Source organism: Hylobates moloch, unplaced genomic scaffold (genome assembly GCF_009828535.3).
Source record: "Hylobates moloch isolate HMO894 unplaced genomic scaffold, HMol_V3 SCAFFOLD_13, whole genome shotgun sequence".
In the NCBI taxonomy this organism is placed as follows: Eukaryota; Metazoa; Chordata; class Mammalia; order Primates; family Hylobatidae; genus Hylobates; species Hylobates moloch.
In genome coordinates, this window is record NW_026652288.1 from 33032839 (window position 1) to 33047946 (window position 15108).

At 38.9% G+C, this 15108-nt stretch overlaps 1 protein-coding gene across 6 annotated transcripts in view; it reads left to right on the top strand.

Annotated features, from left to right (window-relative positions):
* LTBP1 (latent transforming growth factor beta binding protein 1) overlaps window positions 1-15108 on the top strand; it is a 462412-nt gene that overhangs the window by 340507 nt on the left and 106797 nt on the right. For all 6 annotated transcript variants that reach the window (XM_032172648.2, XM_032172650.2, XM_058426675.1 and 3 more), the window contains 3 exons: window positions 3796-3918; window positions 4870-4992; window positions 12617-12739. In XM_032172648.2, the coding sequence (XP_032028539.1) occupies window positions 3796-3918; window positions 4870-4992; window positions 12617-12739 (369 nt within the window). The remainder of the gene's footprint in view (window positions 1-3795; window positions 3919-4869; window positions 4993-12616; window positions 12740-15108) is intronic.

Sequence of the window (15108 nt, forward strand, 5' to 3'; positions counted from 1 at the left end):
TCTAGTATTTAGTTTGTTTTTTTTTTAAGGCAGCATATCGGATGCTAGTCCTGATACGTAGAAGCTGTGTGAGCTTGGATAAGTTATGGTATCTTATTTCACTAAGCCTTGCTTTTCTCATCTGCAAATAAAAGGGAACAATAATGGTACCTGCTAGAGTTGATAGAAGGATTGCAGGAAATAATACAGGGACAGAGATCATGTAGAGAGAATGAGTTAATGCAGGGGCAGAGCATGACGTGGTGGTGGCGTTTGCTAAATTAGAGGCATAAACAAAGTTTCGTTAAAGCCAAGAGGTGTGTGGCTAACTCTGCTTGTGTGCGTCTGGGAAAGCTTCACAAAGGTATTGCTATTTGAACTTGGTCTTGAAGTATTGAATACAAAGGGGAGTAAAACTTGGCAGGCAGAGGAAACAGCATATGCCAAAGCTTAGAGGTGAGAAAGGGCTATTACTTCCACTTGGCATTTAACCTTGACCTCTACTCCGATTCTAATGGCATCTTCCCGTTACAGCCTGGGATGCATTAACTCATTCTTCCCACATGATCTCTGTCCCTGTATTATTTCATGCAATCCTCATATCAGCTCTAGTAGGAAGCATTATTGTTCCCTTTTTTTTGCAGATGAGAAAGCTCACACAGCTTATACACATCAGAGCTAGGATCTGATATACTGCTTTATTTATTTATTTATTTATTTATTTATTTATTTATTTATTTATTTATTTATTTATTTATTTATTTATTTATTTATTTATTTATTTATTTATTTATTTATTTATTGAGATGGAGTCTCGCTCTGTCACCCAGGCTGGAGTGCAGTGGTGCGAGCTTGGCTCACTGCAACCTCCGCCTCCCAGGTTCAAGCGATTCTTCTGTCTCAGCCTCCCGGGCAGCTGGGACTACAGGCACGTACCACCACACCTGGCTAATTTTTGTATTTTTAGTAGAGATAGGGTTTCACCATGTTAGCCAGGATGGTCTCCTGACCTTGTGATCCACCCACCTAGGCCTCCCAAAGTGCTGGGATTACAAGCGTCAGCCACCACGCCCGGCCCTGCCTTTTCAAAACAAAACAAAACAAAACAAAAACAAAAAGCTAAACACTAGACTTTATTTGGATTTCACAAGTTTTTCCAGGCACGTCCTCTTTCTCTTCCAGGATCCAATCCAGGATACTACATTGCATTTAGTTGTCTTGTCTCCCCAATGAATCTTTCCCTAGTTTTCATGATCTTATCTGTCTTAAAGAGTATAGGCCAGAATCCTGTAGCTTTTCCCCACTCTGGATCCATCTGATGTTTTTCTCATGATTAAACTGGGGTCATGGGTTTTTGGGAAGAAGAACACAGAGGTGAAAGGCTCTGGTCACCATATAATGTCAGGTGTACATTCACATGTCAGGGGTGTGTGATATTCTTGGCACAAAAGAAAGAAGACATTTGTCCAGCATTCCTATTTTATTAGAAAGCTTTCTTTTGGCTCAGAAATGTTATCCCTCAATAGAAAAGAAAAATATTTTTATCCCTAGTATTAATCTATCTTGGTTCCCTTTGGTCATTTTAAAGACCCAAGATCACCTTGTTCAAGATAACTGTGTTGCCTCAAGTTATTCCAAGTGTATGTGTCATTACTTGTCATGAATTACTCCTGACATTCTTAGCAACCTAAATGAGTCAGTTACGTAAGATGTCTGGCATACCCTGACAGTCCTTGGAATGGAGGGTATATCTCTGCTGCAGACATCTTCACATGGGAATGCTTAATTTGTTGTCTTCTATGAGAAAGTCAAAAAGATTCCAAAGCACTAAAAATGTTGTCAGATGTTATGTGAGATCCAGCCAGCTACAAGAACTATTGTTGGTCTTCAGTTCGTGAACTGACATCTCAAGTATTTTATAGAATGTGCTAAAAGAAAGTAGTGACGGAGGCTGATCTTTGCTGGCAACCATTCCTAAAGCTAAGAGACTTAGAGTGTTTGAAAGGTATAAAATGATCTTTAAAATGAAAGTTACCTTGTTTAATTTCTCTATGGACAGACAATATTGGCAGCCAGGAATTATTTATAAATAAAAGAGAGCAAGAACACAATTGGTAAAACAAAAGTTTTTAATCAACTAAAGTAATTGCTATGAAATATTAAATAAAATAAGAAACAAATTTTTGAACTCCAATTACATTAATACTTTGCGTGAGCTATTTCAGGAAACTATTTCAATATTTCAGTAGCAATTTCAACTATTTCAGGAAGGGATAACCTGATACCTTGCTTATATCTGGATAGATTTTAAAAGTTAATGCCCCATTAGAGGTTAAGAAATGAAACTTTGCGGCCAGGTGTGGTGGCTAACACCTGTAATCCCAGCACTTTGGGACTTTGGGAGAATGAGGCAGGCGGATCATGAGGTCAAGAGATCAAGACCATCCTGGCCAACATGGTGAAACTCCCTCTCTACTAAAAATACAAAAACGAGCTGGGCAGGAGGCTGAGGCAGGAGAATCGCTTGAAACTGGGAGACGGAGGTTGCAGTGAGCCGAGATAGCGCCACTGCACTCCAGCTTGGCAACAGAGCAAGACTCTGTCTCAAAAAAAAAAAAAAAGAAATTTTGCTCAGGGGAAACAGGTAATTGTCAATAATACTTGAGTGAAAGGCTTATACAGTTAACTGAGTTTTCCTGGCAAACACTTTTAGATGCATCTGAAATAAGAAAATTTGAAGAAACAACAGTCATACATTGATCTATAGGACATGGTTTTTTAAAAACAAATCCCCCTATTTTATTTATTACTCCCTTTAGATTAGGGCTCCTTTCTCCTCCTGTGAGTATAGGGCTAATGTGTTTTATATCTATTCCCTTCGGTAATCTTCACAACAAACCTGTCATGTAGGTGATGAAGATCAGTTGTACCTACCATGTTTTAATAATCATAAACTCTTATAAGTTGGCTAGCCATTCAGCAGAACATTCTGAGGCTGTATTTGCACTGACAAGGCAAGACAGAATTATCTGCTTAGGTCAGACCAATATAGTGGCCAAACAAAAACATCTGGAAAACTCTACTCTTACCAGACGTATTCAAGTTATTGATGAAGCCAGTCCTTTACTTCAGTTGTATAAGTTCGTATACATGACATTTTCTAGGACACTTATTAAGAATTATCTTCTTTCTCAGTTAGTGGTTTTATCTTCAGTCAAAGCATGTTTAAAAATCCTCACTTACCACTTTCTCCTTTGGTATTCAGCAGTCATCATAATACTACCATTTCTCTTGGCTTTCCTTGTTACTTTGAAAATGAGCCACAGTTCTTTATACAACTGTTTGGCCTTATAGTTCAACTTCTAGATAAAGTAGAAGTATCTGTTTCCTTCCATAACTGCTTATGTTTTTGGTTTTGTTTTTCAAATTCCTAGTCGAGTTTTACTTCTGACTTCTTTCATGCAACTAAACAGGTCTACAAACTGTCTGAGAGCTATTATATTGCATCAGGTTCTGCCTTCTGTTTGCAACTCTAAAATATTTCATGTTGTATTCCAAGACATTGATGGTGAGGAGTATGATTATTATAAGTAGCTTATTGGTTTATTGTCTATTTTTAGTTATTTCTATTCTATAGATCAGTATACTGAGGTTGATACAACAGCATGGGTGGAGTGATACATACTAAAGTGTGTAGTGCCAGACATAAGAAGTACTATTATTTTTGTAACACTAATCCCAGAATGCATTGCAGGGAGCACTGCATTCTCCTGGGTAGTCTCCTTTTCAGAAAAATTGCCGTTGTTGTGTTTGCAGATATTGATGAATGTCAGCAAGGGAATCTATGCATAAACGGACAGTGCAAAAATACCGAGGGCTCCTTCAGGTGCACCTGTGGGCAGGGGTACCAGCTGTCGGCAGCTAAAGACCAGTGTGAAGGTAAGAGTGTAGTAACATGAACTACTGAAACTTCAGCTTAAAGTACCTGGTCTGAAAAAATGTACACTCAATCAAGTGAGTTTACCTTTTAAAAATTACCTAGATAATTGCAGTATAGTGCCAGAAAGCCAGGGACTTAAACATAAGTTAGGAAAGTCAATAAAACAAGACTGAAGACAGTTAAATTTGAAAACCTATGGCATTAGCTATCAATGGCTAGGCATTAGTATTAAGAAGAAAAATTATTACTCTCTGTGTAATTCTTTACTACAGAAGGTAATTTCCATTTAAACATGTAAATTAATTTAAAGGTTTTATATACTTGGATTTCAGCAATTAGAAAGTCATTATATCAGGCTGCTTTATGCTGTGGAATGTTAATAACCTTAATTTTTGTATTTAACGTTGAAAAATTTTTGCCTTTTAAAAAATCGCCAAAGAAGACTTCTCAGTAAAATTGTAATAATGTCCCCGTTAGAGAAAAAGTTTGCAAAATGTGTTCTGTTCCCACAGGTGGTGGTGAGGATTCTGGATTTGCTAGGGTTGGCCTTAGACTTTTTAAAGAAATATTTCATTGAATTTCACACAGAAATACTTCACTTCCCAATAAGTATGTGCTTCCTGAACTTGAATATACTATGATCTCACCTGTGTCAACCACAAGTGTCCAGAGTTCTTGAGAGGAAACACCATTTCTTATTTAAGAACAGAATCCACACTGTATAAGGTCAATTGTTTCATAAAGAAACAATATCCATGTCTTCATGTATACTCTGAATATTTGATAAGCAAAAAAGTCTCCTGAGATAGTATTACAAAAGTGACAATACATGGCGGTCATTACTTGCGTCAACATTGTCTTTCTAGAATTTACACTGATCCAGTTGAGACTGATTGAAAATGTTTTTGAAGCACCACTTCTACAGTTTCTTTGTATTCTCTCGCTCATAGACATTGATGAATGCCAGCACCGTCATCTCTGTGCTCATGGGCAGTGCAGGAACACTGAGGGCTCTTTTCAATGTGTGTGTGACCAGGGTTACAGAGCATCTGGGCTTGGAGACCACTGTGAAGGTAAGAATTGCTCCTGATTTCAGAATCATAAAATGCCCAGATCAGAGGGAAATCTGGGCACCATCTCAGCCTTGATCTTTGAACCTCATCTCTTGATTTCATAGTGAAGACATTAGGTCCCTGCAAAGTGTCTTCCCCGGGGTCACACAAATAATTCAAAGAAGGGAGTAGAGTCCAGATTATCTTTGCACTGCTTGGAGCTGTCTTTTAGACTTGTGCCAGCCAAAGGCATAAAAGAATCAGTTTAACTTTACCAGCTATAGATGGTTTATCCTGGGTACATAGTTCTGAACTGTAACACCTTATTTATGCAGAACCAACTTCTAAATGTTCCAAATAAGTAAATACAACTTAATTTTCCAGGTAACTAGAAGGTTTTTCAGAGCCAAACATCAATTCAGTTTTTGGCTTTTTGCATAAAATATTTCTGAAAGATATCCCACATGTCCAGCATCGTGCAGCCATCAACCACTTTCACTACTTGTTTGGCTAAGAAGCTTTCTGCAGTGGTTGGGTGACTGAACCAGGCCTGCTTATGGAGAGGGGAGTATCTTCTCCCAGTGGGCTTCTTTTTCACTTTTACCACCAGTCTGTCACTTGTGACCTTTCTCTGTGTTCATTGTCCACCGAAGTAATAAGCTTTTTCCCAGCCCACCTGAGGCTTCGCTGCATTTAGAGCCTGTCAGTTGTGAAACCAGAAATATGCATGTTGGCAGGGTTGTGTCTCCCATGCAGGGTCCGAGTTTTTGAAGGAGGGTCTGAACCTCACCTTTGAGAGAAGTGGATGAGCCTTTTGGTGAATGGTTTCATGACACACACATTTCAGCAGCCCCAGATCGTTTTTCACTACCGGTCCAGTCGATTGGGAAAGATCCATTGTCATTTACAGCATCTACATTTCTGACCAGAGAACTTGGCACAAGCATTCACAAGTGGCTGAGCCCCATATCCTCCTGCTGCTGGGAGTGTAAATGACCCAACCCTCGGGAAGGCAATTTTGCCAGCGTTTTAAAGGCCTTTAAGTGTATACTGTTAATCAGTAAATCAACTTCTAAGATTTTATCCTAAGGTGATCACGTTCCTAAAAGAGTTAATAACACCAACGAAAAGTTGTAATCAATATTCCTATTGAGGCCAGATGCGGTGGCTCATGCCTCTAATTCCAGCACTTTGGGAGGCCGAGGCGGGCGGACCACCTGAGGTCAGGAGATCAAGACCAGCCTGGCCAACATGCTGAAACCCTGTCTCTACTAAAAAAATACAAATATTAGCTGGGAGTGGTGGCACCCAGCTAATTTTATATATATATCACTACACATATATATATATATATATATATATATATACACACACACACACACACACACACACACACACGCACATATATATATATATACGCACACACACACACACACACACACACGCACACACACCCCTATTGAGAAATAGGTCCGATAAGTGATAATATAAGATATGACTATGTATGAGAAAGTTGTGTTTTGGGAACTCTCTAATATATGGGTAAATGATAATGATTCTAGGTAGTGGCATCCCAAGGTGGGAGGGTCGGCTGTGTTGGAGGGAGCCATTTATGGAAGAATGTATTCTAGAACTAAGTAACTGATAAGGTATATTCTAGGGCAGTGGTCCCCAACTCTTTTGGCACCAGGGACCAGTTTCGTGGAAGACAGTTTTTCCCTGGACGGGGTTGGGGGGATGGTTTCAGGATGAAACTATCCCACCTCAGATCATCAGGCATTAGTTAGATTCTCATAAGGAGCATGCAACCTAGATCCCTCACATGCGCAGTTCACAAGAGGGTTCGCCCTCCTATGAGAATCGAATGCAGCTGCTGATCTGTCAGGAGGTGGAGCTCAGGCGGTAATGCTCGCTCCCTGCTGCTCACCTCCTGCAGTGCCGCCCAGTTCCTAACAGGCCACGGACCCATACCAGTTCATGGCCCAGGGATTGAGGACCCCTGTGCTAGGGCACTGAAAACATAATCTGACCATCAGCATCTCTTCTCTCCTGATTCCTGGCCAAGCCAAGAAGGAACTGCACCATTGATTAAGTCTTAGGTAACTGATGTTCATCAGAGGGCATGTTCCTCACTTTGTCTGTTTTAATGTGTAAGCATCTTAACAGAAGTCTTAAGGTTTTTATTCCAAAAACATCCATTGCATGAAAAGTCAAACAAAAGCTTTTAGCAAACTCATTCTTCATTATTAATGTATATAAGATATGATTATGTTCCATAAGAAAGCTTCTTTTGGAATATATAATCAGACCCTTTTCTTTTAAAGTCAGGACTAGTTTCTCTGGTGTACTGGGTTATAGATAGGACTGGAGTCCATCCAACTAATTTAGAGCTCCCTTTGAAACTATGTTAGTACTTCAGCCTGCTAATTCCCAACTAGCAATGTTTTCGACCCTCCCCAGTGATATTTAGCCATAATTAACTAAGCTGTGACTGTTCACATGCCTTTCACAGCTGTGCAAGGAAGAGCCATCTTTCTTGTTGGCTTTTATGTTTACATGTGTAATTTTCCCCTAATAGCTCTGGCAAAGACCTTGTTTTCTTATTGTCCTGTCATCCTGCTGGCCTCCTCGTAGAGTCAGAATCCCAAGTGTTGTGCCTGCTTCTGTGCGCTACTGACTGCAGCATGCTTGGTAGCCAATCATTCTGTGATAATGAGCGTACCTCAATTGTCGTCATTCTTAGGGGTCTGGAGCATCTCAGCTTTCAAAGGCTCTGCCTGTGACTCGTTCCCTCCAAGCACAGTCTTTAATCTCATGTCTACCTTAACGTTTCCCCAATCCCTCACTAAGGTTGCTCCCTGCAGTCCTTTACAAAGCTGAGAAGATGACTCACTACTTACAGTGTCTTTCCCTTTCTCTCTGTGCCCTTTGCTCTTGGTCATTTATTTGTGGACCAAATTTTAAAAAGGTGGAAAGGTGGGATAGTATTTCTTTCTGGTATTTCTTTCCAAATCAGAGTCATTCATACATTCACATATGTATTCGTTCAAATATTTATTTAGTGTGGAGCTTGTGCCGGGCACTGTTCTAGGCATAGGGCAATAAACCAAACAGAAATTCCTTCCCTTTTGTAGCTTACATTGTAGCGTGGGAGATAAAACGAAAAAATACCATAAATGGCTGGGTGCAGTGGCTCACGCCTATAATCCCAACACTTTGGGAGTTCCGAGGCAGGTGGATCACGAGGTCAGGAGATCGAGACCATCTTAGCCAACATGGTGAAACCTCGTCTCTACTAAAAATACAAAAAAAAAAAAATTATCTGGGCGTGGTGGCACGTGCCTGTAGTCCCAGCTACTCAGGAGGTTGAGGCAGAAAAATCGCTTGAACCCAGGAGGCAGAGGTTGCAATGAGCCAAGATCAAGCCATTGCACTCCAGCTTGGGCAACAGAGCAAGACTCTGTCTCAAAAAAAAAAAAAAAAAAAAAAAAATATATATATATATATATATATATATGATTAATAAGTAAAATATATAGTTTGTTAAATGGCAATAAATTTTACAGAGAAAATAGAGTGGGGTATATGGGGTGTGTTGAGGGAGGGTGGTGATTTTAAATAAAGAGGCAAGTAGAGGCCTTGCTGGGATGATAACAATCATTTATGGGTGGAGCATTCAGTTCAAAGGAATAGCAGGTGCGGATGCCCGAGGAACCAGCTGTGTGGAGACCTGAGGGGCACTACGTGGGCACTTTCCATTTTCGATGCCCAAGATGAATATTCGAAGGAAGATATCTGAAAGGCAATTGGATCTATGCGTTTGGAATTTAGGGGTCAGTTCTAAGCCATGAAATTGATTGGGAATGAGTATAGCTAGAAGAGAGAGAAATCCCGGGCCCTCCAACATTCAGAAGTGAGGAAATGGGTAAGAACCAGCAAAGGAGATTGAGGAAAAAGTGGCAAGTAAAGAAGGAGAAAACCTAGAATCCAAGAGAAGAAAGTGTTCCAAGGAGGAGGAAGTGATGGATTGTGTCAAATGTTATTGTTGGGTAACAGAAGGACCAAAAGTTAACCATGGGATTTTTAGCAAGCTGGAAGTAGTTGGTGACCTCAACAAGCTCAGTCTTGGTAGAAAGATGACAGTGATTCACTGTTCCTGCCCTTAAAACCTGTTACTCTACTTCTAGGAAAAATATGTATTTTCACACTACCCCAGGTGGTGGTACGAACATGTTGTGCTCTCTTAATGTTCAACCTTTTTATTGCTTTGAAGACAGATAAAGGCCTTGCAAAAAAAAATTAACCTAATCCTAACATATGCTCAGCTTTCTAATGTATACAATTATTTATAAACACTTAAAATAATGCTCTTTTCCCTCACATTCATTATTTGTCTTAGATTTTGGAAAATAAATGAGAAACAAATTGCTTTAAAGTAGCATGAACAGAGCCGGGCATGGTGGCTCACGCCTGCAATCCCAGCACTTTGGGAGGCTGAGGCAGATGGATCACTTGAGGTTGGGAGTTTGAGACCAGCCTGGCCAACATGGTAAAACCCCATCTCTACTAAAAATGCAAAAACTAGCCGGCCGTGGTGACAGGCGCCTGTAATCCCAGCTACTGGGGAGGCTGAGGCAGGAGAATCGCTTGCACCTGGGAGGCAATAGTTGCAGTGAGTCAAGATCACGCCACTGTACTCTGGTCTGGGTGATAGAGCAAAACTCAGTCTCAAAAAAAAAAAAAAAAAAAAAAAAAAAAAAAAAAAAAAAAAAAAAAAACCAGCATGAACAGAACAACATGCTTCTATTATGCTGAGGCAAACATCTAGGTTATGAATTGTTTTTTCTTGTGGAGATTCATATTCCCAGGATTCTCTTATGATCTTTTTTGAATTGAGTTTTTTATTTAACGCCACTGATCAAATATGCTTCTTCTCACTTCATTGTCTCCATTTCCTACAAAGCAAAGAAAGAAAGGTTAATGTAAAAACTGATTGTCAGTTGGGTGCAGTGGCTCATGCCTGTAATCCCAGCACTTTGGGAGGCTGAGGCAGGCGGATCACAAGGTCAAGGGATCGAGACCATCCTGGCCAACATGGTGAAACCCCATCTCTACTAAAAATACAAAAATCGGTTGGGCGTGGTGGCAGGCACCTGTAGTCCCAGCTACTTGGGAGGCTGAGGCAGGAGAATTGCTTGAACCCGGGAGGCGGAGGTTGCAGTGAGCCGAGATACATCACTGCACTCCAGCCTGGCAACAGAGCAAGACTCCATCTCAAAAACAAAACAAAACAAAACAAAACAAAACTGATTGTCTACCTTACACCCATTAAAATAGTTGTAGAGCTATCAGAGTAAATGTGGAACAATCGGAGTTCTCATACGTTTCCTGTGGGAATGTAATTGCTACAGCCACTTTAGATAACAGTTGTTCAAAACTTAAATATAACCCAATTCCATGACCCATGCATCCTTTTCCTGGGTATTTACTCAGAAAAGGTAAAAGCATATGTTGACACAAAGACTTGTGATTATAGAAATATTTATAGAAAGGTTATTCACAATGGCCCAAATGGAAACAACCCAAAATGCTTATCAAAAGGTGAATGAGTAAACAAATTATGGTGCAATCATCTAATGGAATTCTACCCAGCAATAAAGACCAGAGAACTACTAATACACACAACAACTTGGGCGAATCTCAAAACTATTATGCCGAGAGGAAGAAGCCCCAAAGCACAAAAGGAGTGAGAGGGAATGTGTTGGGGATGGAAATGCCTATTACTTGACTGGGATGGTGGTCACAGGGATGTGTATACATTTGTCAAAACTCATTGAGCTGACTCTTAAGTAGATGAATTTATTTTATGTACATTATACTTTAGTAAAGCTAGAAAAACACATTAAAGAAAAAGTTGAGAACCTGCCTCCGTTGAGACAAATTCACATCACCTATGTTTTCTGTTTTAGGGTCAGTACCTGGAAGCATTTTAATTCTGGGTGAACAGTCATTATAATAACTTGTTTTATTTGATAGAAAGAAGTGATAAGGTACTCTCTTACTTCTCTTTTGTTTCCCCTGTGAATAGTACAGAAGCCAGTTAATTGGTTGATTGGATTCTAGGCGAAAAATGAAATTCGGTATCACCGTACTTGAACCAGACAGTGGGGCGTATTAGAACAGATGGCAACAGTCTCCATATTCACTTCTTCCTGGAATCTCTCATATTTTGGCAGCAATTATAATTATTTGCAAGAAATTCCATAAAATGCCAAATTCTGAGAAAACAAAGAAGGTTTTGTTCCTTAGCTTTCTTCATTGCTAATAACTTAAATCCTCACGTTCACAACAGAAGAGGGCTCATGGAGTACATTAGGAATAATGAGCTTTGACTAGGGGTAAACATGGTAATCAGCAGCCTTGAGAAAGATCTGCTCACGTTCATGCGGTGAAGGGGGATCATTAATTGTCTTTCATTCTCACAGTCAAAACTTATTATTATGGTTATGTATACTACTTTTAGTTGCGCATTTGCTATGAATTTTTTAAAACATTTTTAAACATTTTTTAAAATCCAGGCTACCTCAAACCTGTTTGTTACAGCTGCTGAATAAGTGACTTAAACTAGGTTTTTGATCTTGCTGTTCTCCTTCTGTTCAAAAGTCCCTCTTCTTCCGACCCCCCCATATTCTACCCTACTGTGAAATTTACTATAAGTAAATTTACAAATATGCTTCTGTTACACAAAAGTTTTATTTTAAACTTTATGGTATTCTTTGTCTAAATGCATATGACCCCTAAAGTTGATGCCACTACTTTGTCAGATAATTATATTTTGTGACAATTCTTATGTTACATTGGTTTGGACTTATAAAACAATGTAATATTTTATGTTTAATAATACAATATCATTTGTTTATTTTATTGTTAATAATACAATATAGTTTGTTTCTTTGATCAAACATTTCTCTTGGGGGCAAAGACCATGCTGAAAACTTTAAATTTTTTTCTATAATGCATAATACAGGAGCTTGTATAAATAGATCAAGTGTTGCTCAAGATATACTTAATAAGTATTTTTGAAATATTTTAAGTCTTTATTATCACCAACAATATAATCAAGTAAATTATTATTTGCTACAGAATTGTGACTTTTCCTCTTCCATTTAATTTCATTTGATGTTTAAAAGTTCCATTTCTTGGCCAGGTGTGGTGGCTCATGCCTGTAATCTCAACACTTTGGGAGGCTGAGGTGGGCAGATCACTTGAGGTCAGGAGTTCAAGACCAGACTGGCCAACATGGTGAAACCCCATCTCTACTAAAAATACAAAAATTAGTTGGGCATGGTGGTGGCCGCCTATAATCCCAACTACTGGGAGGCTGAGGCATGAGAATCACTTGAACCTGGGAGGCAGAGGTTGCAGTGAGCCGAGATAGCGCCACTGCACTCCAGCACGGGTGACAGGGCAAGACTCTGTCTCAAAAAAAATAAAATAAAATAAAATAAAAATAAAAAGTTGTCATGTATTTAAAATTATGTATTATAAATGATGTAAAATAGTGTACGTTTACATGTAAGAGAAATGTCTAATTTTCCGATATGTGATTTATTTAGTCTTTAATAAATTTTGAATTGGTTTTTAGATATCAACGAATGCTTGGAGGACAAGAGTGTTTGCCAGAGAGGAGACTGCATTAATACTGCGGGGTCCTATGATTGTACTTGTCCGGATGGATTTCAGCTAGACGACAATAAAACATGTCAAGGTATTTCTTGCTCTCTTTTTTTCCCCAGTCATTATTTACGTAATTCTTCAATTCTGCCATGTTTCCAGATGATAGTCTGTGGTTTTGCCATGTGATTTATATGTAAATAATCTATGTCAATTTTTGATATTAAAATATCTGTCTTGGGTCCACATCAAGTGCAGGAAGGTGTTGCTTTGTCCAGCATAGTGTCAACTGAAACTCACACGAGTCAGAGCCGTGTCCTCACTGCATGCCTCCATGCTGAGGTCACCTGTACTTTACTGTTTATTCCATGCTGTGACCTTGGTACTGGGTTCTAAATTATCTTTATAGCGTGTTTTATGGGCATATTTTATTTTGTCTCATAGGTGGTATTTATCTGTCCTTTTCTGACTCTGTTTTTATCCAGTGCCCACCATTGCTTTTTTTTTTTTTTTTGAGACAGAGTCTCGCTCTTGTCACCCAGGTTGGAGTGCAGTGGTGTGATCTCGGCTCACTGCAGCCTCCACCTCCCAGGTTCAAGCAATTCTCCTGCCTCAGCTTCTTGAGTAGCTGGGATTACAGGTGCCTGTCACCACACCCGGCAAATTTTTGTATTTTTATTGGAGACGAGGTTTCACCATCTTGGCCAGGCTGGTGTTGAACTCCTGACCTCATGATCCACCCGCTTCGGCCTCCAAAAATGCTGGGATTACAGGCATGAGCCACTGCACCTGGCTCACCATTGCTTTTTCTCTTCCTAAAAAGCCTCACTAGTAATTTGGTCAAAATCATGAAGAAGGGGATCTAATATTTTTTCAATGTGCTGTCACATTTAATCTTCCAAGCTGTACAGTGCATGAAGGGTACTAATAAAAACACAGCAACACAACACAGGTACTAATAATAACAATCACAGCAGCTGTAACTGAGCTTCTTCAGTGTGCTGAGTATTGTAGGTATCTTGGTATCTCTTCGAATTCTTTCAGCAACTTCGGAGGTAGCTTTTCTTGTATTCATTTTGTGCATGAGTAACTGAGGCTCCGAGAAGTTAGTGAGTATGCTGCTCTCTAATGAGTGGTAAAGTTGAGATTTGAACCCAGGATCTTTTCCCACTACTCTTCCCTACATTGCCATACCAATTATTGTTACATTTATAGCCAAAAGAAAGAAGAAAGTGAAATTAAGTGATTTCTCTCACAAGGTAGCCCACTGAGTCATTTCGACACCATGGCTAAAAAAAAATTAAATTCTCTAGATTCTGTATCCCAACATTTTTAGCTATACCTGACTTGCCCCACAAGCTTTCCTCTATTTACTAGTGTTAGTAAACCCATGTTTATATTTTCCACTGAAAATTCACACTTATTTTACCTTTATATCTGTTTATTTCTGATACCCGATAAATATTATTTTTTTCTTATTGTTTATCTACCGTTATGGAACTGTGTAGTGTATCCCAAAGCACAAATAAATAAAAAAAATTGTTGGAGTTACTTTTTACCCACTATTACTGAATATGTATGATTTTTTTAAAATTCTGGATTGCCGTAAATTATATCTCACCTCACATGTCCCAAATAACAGTTTTCTTGTAGGAGAAGATGGTGTCTACTCTCTAAGATAGTGGCACTGGAATTATATATCTATATTACCAGTCACACCCAGCCATGTGTCAGAGATATGAAAAACATGGACCTTTGCCACAAGGTTTTTAAAAATTAATTCCTTTACTGATCCCAAGATTTAAATATACACCTTCCTGCACTTGATGTGTACCCAAGACAGATATTTTAAAAATCCCAAGATTTAAATATACCATGTACCTCATTTGAGATCATATATTTATTTGCCATCCTCATGTAATAAGGTGAAATTCAATTTTTCCAATGCAAAATTAAATGTGCTTGGATTTAATGCAAAAGAGAAGGAACATTTGAATTATAAATATATGTGAGAATATTTCCACTTTGGGACTATTACCTTTTAACAAAATGAATCTTGATTTATATAAAAATACCAAGAGATGGAAAAAAAAAAAAGGAAAACAAACCCTGAATCTTGTTTTTATTGTAGGCTTTTTGGCTTCAAAGTATATTTTCTTTTCTAATTCTTCTCGTCACAATTTGTTTTGGCCAAATACAGGCAAAACCAAATCTTTATAAAAATGGACCAAGATTTCAACTCTTTGCTATTGTGAATAGTGCTGCAATAAACATACGTGTGCATGTGTCTTTATAGCAGCATGATTTATAGTCCTTTGGGTATATACCCAGTAATGGGATGGCTGGGTCAAATGGTATTTCTAGTTCGAGATCCCTGAGGAATCGCCACACTGACTTCCACAATGGTTGAACTAGTTTACAGTCCCACCAACAGTGTAAAAGTGTTCCTATTTCTCCACATCC